This window comes from Schizosaccharomyces japonicus, assembly GCF_000149845.2.
Source record: "Schizosaccharomyces japonicus yFS275 unplaced genomic scaffold supercont5.3, whole genome shotgun sequence".
In the NCBI taxonomy this organism is placed as follows: domain Eukaryota; kingdom Fungi; phylum Ascomycota; class Schizosaccharomycetes; order Schizosaccharomycetales; family Schizosaccharomycetaceae; genus Schizosaccharomyces; species Schizosaccharomyces japonicus.
In genome coordinates, this window is record NW_011627862.1 from 1,987,648 (window position 1) to 2,003,926 (window position 16,279).

General features: G+C 49.0%; 9 protein-coding genes across 9 annotated transcripts; 6 read left to right on the forward strand and 3 right to left on the reverse strand.

The window, feature by feature from the left end:
- Positions 1 to 7: 7 nt before the first annotated feature.
- On the reverse strand, positions 8 to 763 carry SJAG_01607 (hypothetical protein; the record flags this gene model as incomplete). The annotated part of the gene is made up of 1 exon (XM_002172821.1): positions 8 to 763. The coding sequence occupies one exon, from the start codon at positions 761 to 763 to the stop codon at positions 8 to 10; it is 756 nt and encodes a 251-aa protein (XP_002172857.1).
- Positions 764 to 1,093: 330 nt separating this feature from the next.
- SJAG_01608 (60S ribosomal protein L13) lies at positions 1,094 to 1,896 on the reverse strand. The gene has a single exon (XM_002172822.2). The coding sequence runs from the start codon at positions 1,746 to 1,748 to the stop codon at positions 1,122 to 1,124; it is 627 nt and encodes a 208-aa protein (XP_002172858.1). The 5' UTR covers positions 1,749 to 1,896; the 3' UTR covers positions 1,094 to 1,121.
- On the forward strand, positions 1,798 to 2,390 carry SJAG_01609 (40S ribosomal protein S16). The gene has a single exon (XM_002172823.2). It carries the CDS (start codon positions 1,893 to 1,895, stop codon positions 2,313 to 2,315), a length of 423 nt encoding a protein of 140 aa, XP_002172859.1. The 5' UTR covers positions 1,798 to 1,892; the 3' UTR covers positions 2,316 to 2,390.
- SJAG_01610 (RNA polymerase II associated Paf1 complex) lies at positions 1,830 to 3,958 on the reverse strand (the record flags this gene model as incomplete). Its single annotated transcript, XM_002172824.2, has 2 exons — positions 1,830 to 3,832; positions 3,881 to 3,958. The coding sequence occupies 2 exons, from the start codon at positions 3,956 to 3,958 to the stop codon at positions 2,516 to 2,518; spliced, it is 1,395 nt and encodes a 464-aa protein (XP_002172860.1). The 3' UTR covers positions 1,830 to 2,515.
- A 466-nt stretch (positions 3,959 to 4,424) lies between these two features.
- On the forward strand, positions 4,425 to 6,738 carry SJAG_01611 (actin-like protein Arp8; the record flags this gene model as incomplete). The annotated part of the gene is made up of 5 exons (XM_002172825.1): positions 4,425 to 4,525; positions 4,571 to 4,718; positions 4,872 to 5,063; positions 5,194 to 5,349; positions 5,443 to 6,738. 5 exons carry the CDS (start codon positions 4,425 to 4,427, stop codon positions 6,736 to 6,738), a joined length of 1,893 nt encoding a protein of 630 aa, XP_002172861.1.
- A 453-nt stretch (positions 6,739 to 7,191) lies between these two features.
- SJAG_01612 (gamma-glutamyltranspeptidase Ggt1) lies at positions 7,192 to 9,222 on the forward strand (the record flags this gene model as incomplete). Its single annotated transcript, XM_002172826.1, has 1 exon — positions 7,192 to 9,222. One exon carries the CDS (start codon positions 7,192 to 7,194, stop codon positions 9,220 to 9,222), a length of 2,031 nt encoding a protein of 676 aa, XP_002172862.1.
- A 68-nt stretch (positions 9,223 to 9,290) lies between these two features.
- On the forward strand, positions 9,291 to 9,611 carry SJAG_06630 (hypothetical protein; the record flags this gene model as incomplete). Its single annotated transcript, XM_011050771.1, has 1 exon — positions 9,291 to 9,611. One exon carries the CDS (start codon positions 9,291 to 9,293, stop codon positions 9,609 to 9,611), a length of 321 nt encoding a protein of 106 aa, XP_011049073.1.
- Positions 9,612 to 10,027: 416 nt separating this feature from the next.
- On the forward strand, positions 10,028 to 13,877 carry SJAG_01613 (kinesin-like protein Klp2). Its single transcript, XM_002172827.2, has 2 exons — positions 10,028 to 10,298; positions 10,360 to 13,877. The coding sequence occupies exons 1-2, from the start codon at positions 10,272 to 10,274 to the stop codon at positions 12,931 to 12,933; spliced, it is 2,601 nt and encodes an 866-aa protein (XP_002172863.2). The 5' UTR covers positions 10,028 to 10,271; the 3' UTR covers positions 12,934 to 13,877.
- On the forward strand, positions 13,811 to 16,127 carry SJAG_01615 (hsp70-like protein). The gene is made up of 2 exons (XM_002172828.2): positions 13,811 to 13,860; positions 13,915 to 16,127. The coding sequence occupies exon 2, from the start codon at positions 14,001 to 14,003 to the stop codon at positions 16,020 to 16,022; it is 2,022 nt and encodes a 673-aa protein (XP_002172864.1). The 5' UTR covers positions 13,811 to 13,860; positions 13,915 to 14,000; the 3' UTR covers positions 16,023 to 16,127.
- Positions 16,128 to 16,279: the final 152 nt, after the last annotated feature.

Below are 16,279 nucleotides of genomic sequence, written 5' to 3' on the forward strand. Positions count from 1 at the left end.
TTCAAGCTCAAGCCATCTGGAAGGGGGACGAAAGACCGCTGGGAGGGCTGCTGTCAGAGGAGGTTTTGGGCGAAGGAGGCATTTCTGAGTGTTGTTGGAGGGCCAAAAGTGTGCCGTAGGAAAGCTTTGCGTGTTGTAGGAGCTGGAGCTTCCCGAGGTAGTCGAGCAGAGCATCGAACTTGGCGAACCATTGGGTGATTTGGTCGTCTGAATTGATCGTAAAAAGTGGTGTCGTAGTACTAGTAGCAGTACTGGTACTGGTAGTAGAGAAGGGGTTTGCTAAAGAGGTCGTAGTCATCATCGTAGTAGTCGTAGTCATAGTCGTCGTGGTCATTGCAGTAGTTGTCATGTCGGGTGCCCTGTCCAATTCCAACTGAATCGATTGGTCGGGGCTCGTCGTTCGCACATCCGTCTGGGACTCGGGAGCCGTAGAGATCATGTCTGTATGATGGTCATCTATATCCTCGAAGCTCCGGTCACCGTCACTCGAGGAGGCAGTCGTCAGTGATTGCATCTCCTCAGTTAAAGCGACGAGTTTTTCCTCTCGCGCTCTCAGAGCCGAATGCAGCTCGACGTTCTGTGATCCCGTGCTCGTCTCAATCTTGAGCTGGTCTGCAATCCAGCCCAGCAGCTCTTTTGCCTTGCCAAATCCTCGGTGGTACTGCTGGATCAGCGACGACTGAGGACCACCAATCACCGGCACAATCAGGCGCTCAGGCTTCTTTTTCTTCCGTCTCCTCTCACATTCTTCTGCAGACTGCATCTCAATGTATTTCGCGTTCTCTAGACTGTGCAAACCTAGGTTATTTCCAGGTTTCTGTATATTCGGTGAAATGACGTTGGGGACAAGTCGCGTTCGCGAAAAGCTTCATAGACTTAAGCTCGCGAAGCTTTTCGCTTATGCATACGCGACATCACGTGAAAACTTTAAAGTCCGATGACCACCTTGAAAACAGCCCCACAGCGTCGCCTCGCACCCCGCAGGGGCCAACCCGCAAAAAGCCCCACATATGCACCCCACATGACAAGAGCCTCCACACACCCCACCACAACCCCATCCTCCCCACTCATCCCACATTCCTCCACACGCAGCTGCTCTGCTGATGGATCCATTAAGAGTTCTACTTCTTCTTGGCCTCGGCCTCCTCAGCGCGCTTCTTGGCGAAAGCAGCACGGGCACCGGCGTAGCGAGCGTAGGCACGCTCGTTGCTCAAGGTAGCAAAAGCACCAAAGGACTTGGCCTCCTCAGAGATGGCCTTGGCCTCCTCGACGGGCTCAGCGGCGATGGGAACAACAGCGTCAACAGCAACTTGTTCGGCACCAGAAACGTCCTTGGCATCACCAGCCTTGGGCTTGCCGGCCTTGCGGGGGAAGACGATCAAGTGAGCCATGTAGGCCTTGAGACGCTCAACGTTACGTTGGAGAGACTCCTCAGAGCGGTTGCGACGACGGTGGTCGACGGGAATACCGACGGTAGGAGCGTAACGGCGGGGGATACCAGCAGCCTTGAGCTCCTCCAAAGTGAAACCACGGCCAGCACGGATCTTCATGTTGTAACGGACCGTGGGGGGCTTCACAGCAGGACGGAGAGCCTCCACAGGGCGGGGAGCAACACGAGCAGCCTTTTCTTGGCGAGCACGACGGCGACGGAGCTTACGACCGGGTTGGTTGAACCAGGTCTTCACATAGCGCTGCCAGTGCTTGTGGAAGTGCGCGTTAGGCAACTGTCCTTTAACGTGGATTGCCATCTTGGTGCAGGTGAGGTAGAGGATAAGTTGTGGTGGATGGGAGTTGTGGTGTCAACCCTCACACCGAAACTTGTGACTGCGTTTTTCTCGGCTTTTCATCGAAACAAACGCCTGCACACAACCATCCACGAGCCATCCATCATCATGCCGTCTGTTCAGTGCTTTGGCAAGAAGTGCAACGCCACCGCTGTGGCCCACTGCAAGGCCGGTAAGGGCCTCATCAAGGTCAACGGTGCCCCTCTCTCCCTCGTCCAGCCCGAGATTCTTCGCATGAAGGTCTACGAGCCCGTCTTGGTTGCTGGTGCCGACAAGTTCGCCAACGTCGACGTCCGCGTCCGCGTCTCTGGTGGTGGTCACGTCTCCCAAATCTATGCCATCCGTCAGGCTATTGCCAAGGCCATCGTCGCCTACTACCAAAAGTTCGTCGACGAACACTCCAAGGCTGAGATCAAGAAGGCCCTCGTTGCCTACGACCGTACTTTGTTGGTCGCTGATCCCCGTCGCATGGAGCCCAAGAAGTTCGGTGGTAAGGGTGCTCGTGCTCGCCAACAAAAGTCCTACCGTTAGAAATTTATATTCTGTGGACGGCGAAGTCAAGTGTGTTGTTGTTATGTGGTGTGGAGGTAGTGTATAAGGTAGAACGGGAGGCTCTGGTGTAGCTTGTTGGAGGGCGGGAAGTGTGTCCTACTGCTCCGCCGTGGTTAAGAGTCGGCGTGCAGTTGTCAGCCTTCGATGGGGACTCAGCTGTCGTACGGATCATTTTTGGTTTATTCTTCGGGGATATCGTCGAGGGCGCCCTCGAGGTCGGGGGAAGCAGGAGCAGGAACGGCACTAGACTCTGTGGCAGCGGCACTGGCGGCAGCAGAACCCTCAGACGAAGTAGCAGCAGTAGTGGCAGAAGCGACAGTCGTTTTGGTTTCCACTGCAGCGTCTGCAGTCGCACTGACGTCCTTTGTGGATTCCTCAGAGGCCTGTTGTTCTCCCGCAGGCTCCTCGGCCGTTTCTTTTTCACCGGCTTGATCGTCCTCAACATTGGCAAGCCGCAGCTCAATAGCTCCAATCGCCTCCTCGTCTTCCTGGCCACGCATACGCCGTCTTTTAAGAGTACTGCGGGCAAACAATGGGCTGTACAGGGCGTCGGTAGCATTGCGGTTGAAGACAATACACACGTCTTCGAATCCAGAAGCGTTGACGTGCATGGAAGCATCAAAGTTGCGAGACCGGGTGAATGTGAAGGGAGCTTCGTCAGCGTCTGCACCGGCTTCTTCGGGATGGTAAATTTTACGCTTCATGCGTTCGGCTGTGTCATCGTTCGGGAGGAAGTAGGACAAGTACTCTTCTCCGTTCGAGGACGAGGGCATGAAAAGGGCCACTTCGTGACGAGACGATAATTGGTTGCTGGTTTGCGTAGCCTGTGTTGCATTCACCGAGTGAGAGCGTTCCGTCAGGTCATCTGCCACACGGACAAGAATGTGCTGCAGCGATTGCTCGATGAGCTCCTCATTTGGCAGCAGGTTCCACGTGTTCACAGCATGGACATTTGGTTTCGTAGGGTGCTTCAGCGACTCAATAGGCTGCTGTACGGCAGCAAACGTCTCATCAATCGCCTTCAACTGGCGATCCACATCACGAAGTTCTCTGCCACGGTGTTCTGCAAGTGCCTTGCCAGTCGGGGCGACATTCCGTAAACTGCCCGAACTAGAGGATGCAGAACGTGGAATCATGGACGAAATATACTCCGTCCGACGCAGGAACGGCACATCAATCTGAGACGATCCAGAACCGCCTGCAATTTTTAATAACACTCGATCTTTGGGGTCCAGACGCGTAACCGACTGGTTTGCCAGCATGGCACTCGAATCACCTTCAAAAGCACCCATTACACTGCTCAAATCAAGTGGCATGCCCATTTCAGGCTCCAGACCAAAATCAATCGCTTTTTCTTGTGCAAGGTTCGAAACAAAACTGGGATCTGCATACTGTCGAACAGGGTTTGGAATGTCCACGAGACGTGGAGGAAACGGCGGTGGAGGGAGAGGATTATGGTATTTGACACGCAGAATATAGTCCTGCCGTCTGATCGACTACAATTAGTTAGTAACAAGCGCTATTCTTCGAGAATTCGACAGTACCATGTTGAGAGGTGTTTGGGAGAGGGATGGTGCATCAGTCGCGCGTCGCGCCAATACCGGCGTCTCCACAGGTAACATGATTGTTACCTTTCATGACGTGAAGCGCAACGGCAGTTCGAGACAAGCGGGAAAAACTATGCACAACCAAGTGCACTGCATTACGGAATAAGCTTGTTACGGGGGCACCCAGTGTCCCTCATTACCGTCCAAGTTGTATCCTCCATACACCCGTATTCGTTCTCACCGTTCTCAAAATAAGGTTTCAGCTGAGAGCGCTTCAATTTATGATTGGGCAACACACCAGTAATCTATTGGCTGAAAGTTGTTCGCGTAAAACATGCTTAATTGCACACAAGACTGTGATTGGCGTGCAGTTGCACGTGGTCTCCACCAAAAACTCCACCAAAACCTTAAGAACAACGCGCTCGTCATGCCCATACGAGCTAAATCGCAGTCGGAGGCCGTACAGCGGTATTGACCCTTGGCACCGCCGACCGGCATCTGCGCACTGCACAACTCCGTTTGCAACTGAACCGGCACAGATATGCCACCTAAACGAAAGCACAGCGAGGTGGAGGAGAATGTCACCTTCAAATTCACGCAATTTGGCATTGTTCCTCCAATCAATCAAAAAAACTTTTCTACGTACGTGCTGGGTGTCCGATCGTGCAATTCACTGACATGAAATAGAGAATACATGAAACGAGACCACCAGATGTTAATTTGGCGGGATGAAGTTCACGAGAAGAATCACAAAGAGACCGAAAGCGAGGCCGCCAGCGTTGTTGACAAGGAAGAACGACGAGATGAGGACGAGGATGAGGAAGAAAATGCAGCGGTATGTTCAGAAGCAACAAATGGAGTGACGGTGTTGTTATTGATATGTTTGAAAACGAGGATGAGTTCCTTACTCTCAACATAATCATTCGAACTCGCTCTCCCTTGTTGATCTTCTCTATCCTTATGGCACTGGCTTTCTAACACCGGTAAGAAAAATGCTACAACAGTTGTAATTCATATCGGTTCAAGAAATCTTCGACTCGGGTTCGCCGTCGATGGAGCCCCGAAAGTTGTACCCATGGTTGTTGCAAGAAGATTTCGCCCTGCTAGACGGCATCCACGGCACGCTCCCAAGGAGCAGACAACAAAAGACGAATCCGGAAATATAGTCTTCGACAAAGAGGTACGTAACGGATGGACATGCTTTTCGTCTTCCTTCTCTATTCCTTTTTCCTTTTGGCAACTCAACTCACACACATTTGTCGACATAGTTTGAGTCCAATCTAGCGCTACTCACTACTGAATTCCGGAAGCGACTCAAAATGCAAAAAAAGCGGTTTATGACGAATGGTCTGGAGTTGGTTCACGCTTACAACGAAACGTCGAAGCCGGAAGTCATTGCCGAACATGACGATCCAAATCCGGTGCAATGGATCGAGCCTACAAAAGATGTATACGTTGGTGATGAGGTAAGTTTGGTGAAATTTGCTGTCGCGGAGGCTTTCGACGTGTTTACAGCAATTCATAAAACCTTCATTCGTGATAGCTAATTCTCTTTTTAGGCACTTCGTCTTGCCTCTAACGATTACACGCTTCTTTGGCCCATTCAACATGGACTGTTCAATGAAGCAGATTACGATTCTCCGCAACAACTGCTGGCAGATTTGCTGGAGATTTTCCGGTATGCAATGACCAAGGTACTTGAGGTGCCCGAAACTTCGCTGCCACAATACTCTGCCATCTTTATTGTACCAGACCTATACGATCGCGTGTATGTACAAGAGGTGATCACACTACTGCTTCATGAATTACACTTTGGTCGACTATCTGTGGTGCAGGAGTCACTCTGCACATCGTTTGGTGCAGGCATGTCAACAGCGTGCATCGTTGATGTTGGTGCCCAACGCACATCAGTCAGCTGCGTGGACGAGGGCGTTGTAATTGCCAATTCACGAATAAACCTGCACTACGGAGGAGATGACTTGACTATACTTTTAATGAAGCTTCTGACTCGCAACCAGTTCCCGCTGCCGCAACTTGACCTCTCACGACCTTCGGACTGGAGTATGGCGGAATCAATTAAGACACAGTACTGCACAGTCAATGAGGCCAACTGCACCGTGCAGTTGTGCGAGGCTTATGTGCGTGAGATGCACGAACCGCCGCGAAAACTGTCGTTCAAGGTGCTGGACGAGACAATGATGACGCCCATGGGTTACTTCCGACCCGATATATTTGAAAGTGAAAACAAACTTGTTGGGCGACACACACTGTTTGCCCAATCCGTCGATTTATACGATGGTCAGCCAAACAATCCCGAAAGCCTTGCTGAAACAACTCTGCTGCAAGTTAGCAAACCCATTGAAGCTCCGCGATCGCTTTCTGAGACCGACAGTTCAAAGGCGCAGCCGCCAACCTCTGTCCGGGATGTTCGTAATCGGCCTCGGATTGTTAACTGTGGTACGCTGGATGCCCCGGAATTCGTGTCTGAACGACTTGTGTACCCGTTAGACGATGCGGTGAACCAAAGTATCTTCAATGCATGTGACGGCAACCTGAACGACGATCACGCCAAAGAGCTTTATTCCAGCATCCTTGTTGTTGGGGGTGGGGGGCATTTGCCTGGATTTGGACGATTGCTGGAAGAGCGTTTGAAGTCAAAACGTGCAAATATCCCCGGTATAGCCGTCATTCCTCCTCCCCGTCAAAAAGATGGACGAGACCTTTCCTGGAGAGGAGGCTGTATCTACAATCGTATAAAGATAAACTCGGAATTCTGGATTAAGGAACGCGACTGGATGACCCTTGGATTGCGTGTGCTACAATACAAAACACTTGGTTATTTCTGGTCTGGATAACCACGAATTTGTGCTGACGAAACGGAAAGAACATACATTATTGCAGACACCGAACGAGACAATTCTTCGTATTCCTGCTTTAACGCGACTCTCCATTTGTGGTCCCGTTGTTTTTCATTCGACAAATCTTGCCCCCCAGTTCAACCCGCCCATGCGTCCTATTGTTCCTTTTGTTCGTATTGCTTCTAGAAATCTCTCGCCGATGTCATTCGTCTTCTGCTAACTTCTGTCGGGCACTTCTTGTTCTGTTTTTTTGTCAATTTCCCCACATTATCCCACATTATCCCACATGTGTGGTACCCACTTTCTTCCCTTACTCCACATCCACATCCGCTTACCAGCTATCCCACTCTTCTCGCCCCCACGTTCCCTTTCTGTCTTCCGTTTAACAAGAGCGAAAATCGGCACCGTTCTTTGCAGTGCAAGACGAAGCAGATACGCAGGAGCAGCAATATGCACCACACAGAGCATAATTCGCAGCCCGCAAAGGGTGTGCAGCAGAAGCTGCAGAGCAGCAACTCTGCAGCAAAAAAGCTCGGAAAAAATGACGTTAGAACTGCCTCCACTTCGACCCAGCAAGTTCGAGTGTTGAACTGGATGAAGTTTATTGCTGTATTTCTGGGTGCGTTCACGAGTGTTGCTTGGTATAAATTGGGTGGTTTTGAAGGAATTTTTGGTTCTGGTAAAAAGACTTCGCATTTCCTGCAAAAATTGCAGCAGGTTGAGGATCAGGGTATTTGGTCTTCATTGTCTTCAATACTTTGGCCCTCCTCTTCAAATTCTCTCGACATAAACGGAACAAACTTGGTGCCGTTAACATTCGAGGACCCTATCCGGTACCGCAACAAGGGAAATCAACAACTTACCGTGAGCGGCAGAAACGGTATCGTGGCTGCAGAGGCTGAGGAGTGTTCTCAGGTTGGTGTGGATATTCTTCGCGAGGGAGGAAATGCTGTTGATGCAGCTATTGCTGCAGGCATTTGCATCGGTGCCGTGAACTCGTTCAGTAGCGGTATTGGCGGTGGTGGATTCATGTTGGTTCGTCTTCCCAATGGCACATCTACGACATTCAATTTCCGTGAAAAGGCTCCGGCTGCTGCCCATAAGGACATGTTCAAGAACGATCCTCTTGCAGCTCAAATCGGCGGTTTATCCGTGGCTGTTCCAGGCGAATTGGCTGGTTACGAGAGTGCATGGCGCATGTATGGCTCCTTGCCTTGGCGGAAACTGTTTGAACCAACGATTAAGCTTATGCGTGACGGAATGCCAATGCCTGTCGAGTTGGCTAGTCGTATTCGTTGGCCACAGTTTGAATACTTCAAGACCGATCCAGTTTGGGGCAAAGTGTTCGCACCCAAGGGACGTTTTCTGCGTGCCGGTGAACGCTTTACACGTCCTGAGCTGGCTTATACATTGGAAGAGGTTGCTACACACGGTATCGACACTTTTTACCGCGGCGATATAGCTCGTCAACTGGTAAACTTTGTACAGAAAAACGGCGGTATTTTGACTATGGAAGACATGGCCAATTACACTGTACGTATCGAGGAGCCATTGCGTGCATCGTTTGATGGCCGTGAGGTGCTTACCTGTGGACGTCCGTGCAGCGGCGAAGCTCTTGTTCTGGGCTTAAACGTTCTCGACCGCATGGATCTTTCAGTGGGCGAAGGCATTTTACATGCTGACGACCCAATGACTGACGTGGGTGTTCATCGTCTTATCGAGACAATGAAATGGATTTCTGCCGGTCGCACTATTTTGGGTGATCCTCTGGACATTGACAATTCCGCTCTTGTCAACCATATTCTCTCGAGCGAGTATGCCGACAGTGTGCGTGCTAACATTTCCGATGAACGCACGTACGACTACACGCACTACAACGCCATATACGATGTCCCAGATCAGCACGGAACAACACATCTGTCTGTCATCGACAAAGACGGTATGGCTGTTGCTCTTACGGCAACCATCAATCTCATGTTTGGATCGCAGCTTATGGAACCGAAGACGGGAATTGTGTTGAACGATCACATGGACGACTTTTCTCTTCCTGGTGTCGTTAACTTTTTCGGTCTTAGTCCATCGCCCTTTAACTTCATTGCACCCGGTAAACGCCCTCAAAGTTCCGCCGCTCCTACTATTGTCGTCAACAATGGCGATGTTGAAATGGTTTTAGGTGCTAGCGGAGGAAGCCGCATTTCCACAGCTGTTTTGGACACACTTGTGAAGAAGTATCGTTGGAACCGTTCTCTGCGTGACTCTGTTGAGTCTCCTCGTTACCATCACCAATTATTGCCCAGTATTGTATATATCGACGAAACGGTGGAGCCTGAAGTGGTGAAAGTTCTTGAGAAGTTTGGACATGTTGTCGACTATGTGCCTGTACAATTTCCCTTCAGTGAAATACAAGCTGTTTACAGGGAAGAAGGGATGTTGTATGGTATCAGTGATAGTCGAAAACAAGCCGTAGCTGCTGCTTTTTAACCTGTCTTTTGGCCAAAAAAAAAAAATAACCCGCCTGAGGAAGAGTGCTTGTCATTCATCTCTTCGGCATGTATTACGTGCGTATGGTTACATGTCATACTTCTTCCTCTACTTTAAGGCACTCGGCAAGAAAGGGCGGCACTCCTGATCTTGGGCTCTTCTCATTGATTTCTTGTCGTTTGTCCCCCCTTCTTTTTGGGAGAATTGTCTCGCATAATTTCACCGGACACTTAAAGAGATCGATGTGTGTTGGATACCTTAATCCACATCTCGCCCGCTATTTCTCCAACTTGTTTTATCTTGCACCTTCGATTCATCATATCCTCTGGCACCACCCGTTCTTTATAAACCCCTATTTATCGGCTTGTCTCTTCCGTTTACTCCTCTGATGCGTAGGCAACGCTTTAGCTGTGGCACTTGGTGCAAGGCCAAGTTTCTGTATCTATTACTGAAATGGGTGTTGTCACGAATGTAAAGGTAACTCTTCAATCCTTACTGTTTACATTTTCCGCACCCGTCCACTAGTTATCGTTCCCTTCATTAGAGGTGCCATCAATTGGACTCTCAAAAAAAAAGTACCCTTCCAAAAGAACAGGCGTCTCTTTTGGCTACTATAGTAAATACTTATGAACATTTTTTTAGACATCGACGTGCACAATTTGGATACTCTGATGACTGAGATTCAGTCGCCATTTTGTGTATCGAGTTAACACTCAATTAAAACTCAATTAGTAGTTGAAATGAGCAGGTGAGAAGTTTTTTCCTGTACTTGCAAAACAGCGTACGGGCCCCTCGCACTGCACCCTACGACAATACACCATGTTTCTTTTCATTGAACATTGCTATATCATTGTTTTTTAAATTCATTTCAAGCACATTCGCTTACAAAACGTGGAAACCTTAGACTAATTAAACTCATAACGTGCAAACACAACCACCAAGCCTTCCTGTTGCAAACACGAAACGCCCTGCTAAACGTATCTGTTGCACACAGCAGACTCAACCACGCAGCCTTGTTTTTCGCATGCTTATAGCTCTTGTTGTTCATCATGGAGAATAGGCGTTCCAGTTTTGCCGTACGTCGTTTTTTTGTCCCGGAACAATTTCCAGCGGTTCTTGTTTACTAACTTTGACAAGTCTCGCCTACCCCAATCGACAAAGTCAATGTCGCCCAATCGACCTGCTCTCCGTGATACTTCCATGTCGAGTATTCCACCTCCCACAATTCGAGCAGGAATTCCAGCTCCAAGGGTTACAAAGCCGCGGATATCACTGTCAACGCTTTCGTCGGATCCTCAGCAGCTGAAATCCAACTACCAAAGTTCTAAAATGCCTCCTCCCACCGTTTCTGCAGCACATCATCCTTCGCCTGTGGGCGGAGGAAGCATCATTGTTGGCAAAACGAGGCCTTCTTCACAATCGGCATTTGCTCCTCCTTCAGCTACTCGTCCAAAGCTGTCTATGTCTCGTCCTTCCTCATCTTCCTCTTCCGGTACTGGATATCGAAGCGTAAGTGTCGGTTCTCGCACTCCTCCGTCACGTCCTCCTAGTACAACATCTTGTCGACAACCGTCTACGTTTTTTGAACGTGTTGGCCGTCATAGTTTGGGATCTGCGGCTGCATTGCCTTCGTTCTTGGCTTCCAATCATACAAATGCAAGTTCAAGCAATACAAATCTTGCTTTATACCCAGAGGCCTACGACCTTGAATCACCTACTACTCCACTTGCGTCCGCTGCAGCATTGTCAGAAACAGAAGCTCGCCTTAGAGCCATGGAAGAAATGTACACTCAGCTTTCTCAGCAGATCGCCAAGCAGCAAGAACGAGACAGTCCGCCAAGTAATGATTCATCAATGTCAACAACATCTAGCAATATCTTACAGCAACAAATTGACATGCTGCAATCGTCTTTGCTTTCCGAGAGGAAACGGTTTGAAGAACTGCAGGCCCGGTCGACAGCACTCATTACTGAAAAGGCAGAGAGTGATGCACAACAAATTATTCTGAAAAAGCAAATTGAAAGTCTCTTGCAGGATCTCGAGAACACACGTACTGACTTTTCCATGAAACGTTCCGTCGTTGAACAAAACCATCAAAAAGAGTGTGAACAACGAGATGCTGCACACGCTGAAGCCATGGAGCGACTTCGTCGTGAACATGAACTGAATTGCATTCAGCTTGAACAAAAAGCAGAATTAGAACGACAAAGAATTCAGCAACAGCACCTTGCAGATGTGGAACGAATTCAGCAAGAAGCGAATAACCATATCTCACAGGTGAAGCTGCAGCAGTATAACCAGACGCATGAGCTGCAGGCAGAACACGAACAAATGACCCTCAAGCATCGTCAGCTGCAAGCAGCACACGAGCAGGCATTGAAAGATTTAGAAGTACAGAAAAAGGTGAACGCTGATCTTCAGAACGTTATCACCGAGCAAAAGTCTTCTCTCCTCGCTTTTGAATCGGAAATTCGAGCCGTTCGAGGAAAGGTTACCGAACTTGAAACGGCCAACCAAAAGCTTCGTGATCGTGTAGACGAGCTGCAGTCCCTGCTGCAAAACAATGAGCAGCAACGAGATGGGTTGGTAGAAAAGCTTCTTCGTGAAGAGACACTACGCCGTCAAATGCACAACACGATTCAAGAGCTTAAAGGCAATATCCGTGTGTTCTGCCGTTTACGTCCTGCTCAACCCCAAGAGTTGGAGGCTGATGGAAAGATTGCGAGCATTACCTTCCCGCGCGACAATGCGGATGACATGCAGTCTCTCGAGATTGTCACCGATGGACCAACATCTTCGTTGGGTGGAAACAATAGTCGACGCTACCCATTTACCTTTGACCGTGTTTTCCCTCCTGAGACTACGAACGAGGAAGTATTTACCGAGCTTTCGCAGCTTATTCAGAGTGCCATGGACGGTTACAATGTATGCATCTTCGCGTATGGTCAGACGGGTTCAGGAAAGACGTACACGATGTCGTCGAGAGACGGAATGATTCCTCGGGCTGTTCGAATGATTTACTCCAAAGCAACTAATTTGCAGGAACGAGGATGGATGTACGAGATGCATGGTCAGTTCCTTGAAATCTACAACGAAACCATTAACGATCTCCTCGATGAATCCACGGGAGAGGACGCTGAAAAGAAACGCTATGAAATTTATCACGACACGAAAGAGGGCCGCACCATGGTTACCAATTTAACGACGGAAGTGCTTGATTCTCCAGAACGTGTTTCTTCACTATTGGAACGCTCCTCGCGGAACCGTTCTGTTGCCAGCACGAACGCGAACGAACGCTCTTCGCGTTCGCATTCTGTTTTTATGCTCCATTTGCATGGAGAGAATGCCATGACGGGAGAATCATGTCGGGGAACACTCAACTTGATTGATCTTGCTGGTTCGGAACGCTTGGCGCACAGCCAAAGTTCGGGAGAGCGTTTGAAGGAAACGCAGGCCATTAACAAAAGTCTTAGCAGTTTGGGTGATGTGATTCACGCACTGGGCAGTGGCCGCGAGGGCGTCCATGTTCCGTATCGTAATTCTAAGTTGACTAATTTGCTTCAATACTCTTTAGGAGGCAACAGCAAAACTCTTATGTTTGTGAACATTTCGCCCTTGCAACAGCACGTTTCAGAGACTTTGTGTAGTCTGCGTTTTGCAACCAAGGTCAACAACACACAGATTGGTACTGCTCGTCGAGTAAGTCGTTAATAGGGGAAAAGATGTATCTGATTGCGAGACTTGCTTGCGTCTTGTCTTCCCTTCAAAAACTCTTATATCCTCGATCCGGGCTTTTGCTATCCCACATTCGGCGCAACTGTCCGTAACTGTGTATTACCTTCTTGTCTTTCTTCAACCTATGTTTATGTCACCCCCTTTTACCTCTCTCTTTCTCTCTCTATCTCTCTCACACTTTCACTTTCTCCCTGTTTCGTCTCTTTCCCTAAACGCCTCCGAGATTCCCACTGTCTGTGCCCTGTCTCTCACAGAATCTAGTCATTTGAACCTAAAGCTCTGGCTGGCTTCGGATCTTCTTCCGCTGTCCTTGACGACATGTTCCAATGACATTGTGACACATAGACAAAAACTTTATACAAACACATTCACTCTCTCACATGCTTACAAGCGCATATACACGCACATACACGCATTCCCTTCTTCCTTTTCCTTCCCTCTCTCTTCTCGCTTGTGCACCGACGATACTCAATTCCTCTATTCGTGTACGGAGAATACCCTTTTTATTGATATGTTTATGATCGCGCTGACCAAACGAGTATGAACCGCCAACCCATTTTGGTCAATTCCGTTTTGTTCGAACGCAATCTCGTTTTTTCTCCCTCAGCAGCTGCCGTCTTAACTCGTTCTTCTGCGCTCGCTTATGGCCACGTGTCTGCTACTGCTGCTTCGCTTATGGTCTCGTTCGCTTGCTCGCTAATACTCCTTATTCGGCTTATCCTAGATCATCTTGCAGCTGCTGCCAGCAATGGCTGATAGCAAGGGCAATGTCATCATGTGGGGATGTGGGGGCCGGACTAGAAGTTTCTCGACACTACACGACTCGATGTACTTAACCTTTACCAACCACGGATTTTTTACCTTCCTTACCCACCTTCTGCCGATCTTTCGAATAAGTCGTCTGTACGTTAATTTGAGACAATTCGTCTTAATTTCAGTTTAATTCTGACCAGAAAGTTGCTGGAATTGTGAAGAACGCGAAGAAACAAAAAAACGCGAAAAAAGTTGGAAAACAAGCGTGAAAACGTGAAAACGGTGTAAAAATGTTTATGTCTAAATTCTGCCGCGCTATGCGAGGCCCTGCACGCCTCCGTAGCTTGAATGTTGGAAGCATTCTTGTTCAACGGAGTCTTTTCGCTGCTCGTTGGAACTCTACTGCCGCTGCTGGCAATGGAAAAGTAAATGGACCCGTGATTGGTATTGATCTCGGTACCACCACATCCTGTGTTGCTATTATGGAAGGTCAAACTCCCAAGGTCATTGCCAACGCCGAGGGTACCCGTACGACTCCCTCTGTCGTCGCATTCTCGAAGGATGGTGAGCGTTTGGTCGGTGTCCCCGCCAAGCGTCAGGCTGTCGTGAACCCTGAAAACACATTCTTTGCTACCAAGCGTCTTATCGGTCGTCGTTTCAAGGATGCCGAGGTCCAACGTGATATCAAGGAGGTTCCCTACAAGATCGTCGAGCACAGCAATGGTGATGCCTGGCTCGAGGCTCGTGGACAGCGTTACTCTCCCTCTCAAATTGGTGGTTTCATCTTGAACAAGATGCGTGAGACTGCCCAAGACTACTTGGGTAAGGAGGTTAAGAACGCTGTCGTTACCGTCCCTGCCTACTTCAACGACTCTCAACGTCAAGCCACCAAGGCCGCTGGTGCTATTGCCGGTCTTAACGTTCTCCGTGTGGTGAACGAGCCTACCGCTGCCGCTCTGGCTTACGGTTTGGACAAAAAGGACGATGCTGTGATTGCAGTTTTCGATCTCGGTGGTGGTACCTTCGATATCTCCATTTTGGAGCTCAACGGAGGTGTTTTCGAGGTAAAGAGTACCAATGGTGACACTCACTTGGGTGGTGAAGACTTTGACATCGCCATTGTTCGTCACATCGTCGATTCTTTCCAAAAGTCCGATGGCATTGATTTGTCCAAGGACAGAATGGCCATTCAACGTATCCGTGAGGCTGCCGAGAAGGCCAAATGTGAGCTTTCCAGCACCGTCAATACCGAAATCAACCTTCCCTTCATTACTGCTGACGCTTCTGGTCCTAAGCACATTAACATGAAGCTTTCTCGTTCTCAATTCGAGAAGCTTGTTGATAACCTTGTCAAGCGCACGGCTGAGCCCTGCAAGCGTGCCCTCAAGGATGCCAACTTGAACACTTCCGAAGTCAACGAGGTTATTCTCGTTGGTGGTATGACTCGTATGCCCAAGGTCTTGGAGAATGTGAAGGCTCTCTTTGGCCGTGATCCCGCCAAGTCCGTTAACCCTGATGAGGCCGTCGCTATTGGTGCCGCTATCCAAGGTGGTGTCTTGGCTGGTCATGTCAAGGACCTTGTTTTGCTTGATGTTACTCCCCTTTCTCTTGGTATCGAGACTCTCGGTGGTGTGTTTACTCGCTTGATCAACCGTAACACTACTATTCCCACCCGCAAATCTCAAATCTTCTCTACTGCCGCTAACGGCCAAACCGCCGTCGAAATCCGTGTGTTCCAAGGTGAGCGTGAGCTTGTCCGCGACAACAAGTTGATTGGCAACTTCCAACTCACCGGTATTCCCCCTGCCCCCAAGGGTGTCCCTCAAATTGAAGTTTCCTTCGACGTTGATGCCGATGGTATTATCAACGTTTCCGCTCGTGACAAGGCTACCAACAAGGACTCCTCCATCACCGTTGCTGGCTCTTCTGGTTTGACGGAGAACGAGATTGAGAACATGGTTGCCGATGCTGAGAAGTACCGTGCTGCCGATATCGCTCGCAAGGCCGTTATTGAGAGTGGTAACCGTGCTGAGTCTGTGTGCACTGACACTGAGTCTTCCTTGAACGAGTTCCAGGCTCAACTCGACAAGGAGGAGTCTGAGAAGATCCGTGGTCTTATTACTGAGCTCCGCGAGGTTGTTGGTAAGGTCAACGCTGGTGATGAGGGTATCACTTCTGAGGACATTACCAAGAAGATTGATGAGCTTCAACAGGCTTCTCTCAAGCTTTTCGAGCAAGTTTACAAGAAGCGCGCTGAACAAGAGAACAAGGACGATTCCTCTTCTTCGTCTTCTCCCGAGGAGAACAAGTAAATGGAGTCGTTTTGATGCTTCTTCCCAAAATTAGTGTACTGTTTTTGTCCCTGCATGTTTTTATGGATACTATTTACACAATAAGAACTGTTGTCAATGAGTAAACTACCGAGGGGAACGCCGTTATAGAGTAATTATTGTGTGTTCGCAACGTCCTGTTTATTTCTGCATGTACATGAGCGACGTACCGTTTGTGCACTTTTTATCATATCTAACCGAAAACGTTAGTCAACTTAAGCATCATTCTAAACTCACCA

What these genes read in the sequence shown, in the direction of transcription:
- SJAG_01615 (XM_002172828.2), top strand. Translation starts at nt 14,001, where the DNA reads ATGTTTATGTCTAAATTCTGCCGCGCTATGCGAGGCCCTGCACGCCTC.
- SJAG_01609 (XM_002172823.2), top strand. Translation starts at nt 1,893, where the DNA reads ATGCCGTCTGTTCAGTGCTTTGGCAAGAAGTGCAACGCCACCGCTGTG.
- SJAG_01613 (XM_002172827.2), top strand. Translation starts at nt 10,272, where the DNA reads ATGGAGAATAGGCGTTCCAGTTTTGCC. An exon ending in ATAGGCGTTCCAGTTTTGCC is followed by an intron (nt 10,299 to 10,359) that starts GTACGTCGTTTT and finishes AACTTTGACAAG; the next exon opens with TCTCGCCTACCCCAATCGAC.
- SJAG_01608 (XM_002172822.2), bottom strand. Translation starts at nt 1,748, where the DNA reads ATGGCAATCCACGTTAAAGGACAGTTGCCTAACGCGCACTTCCACAAG.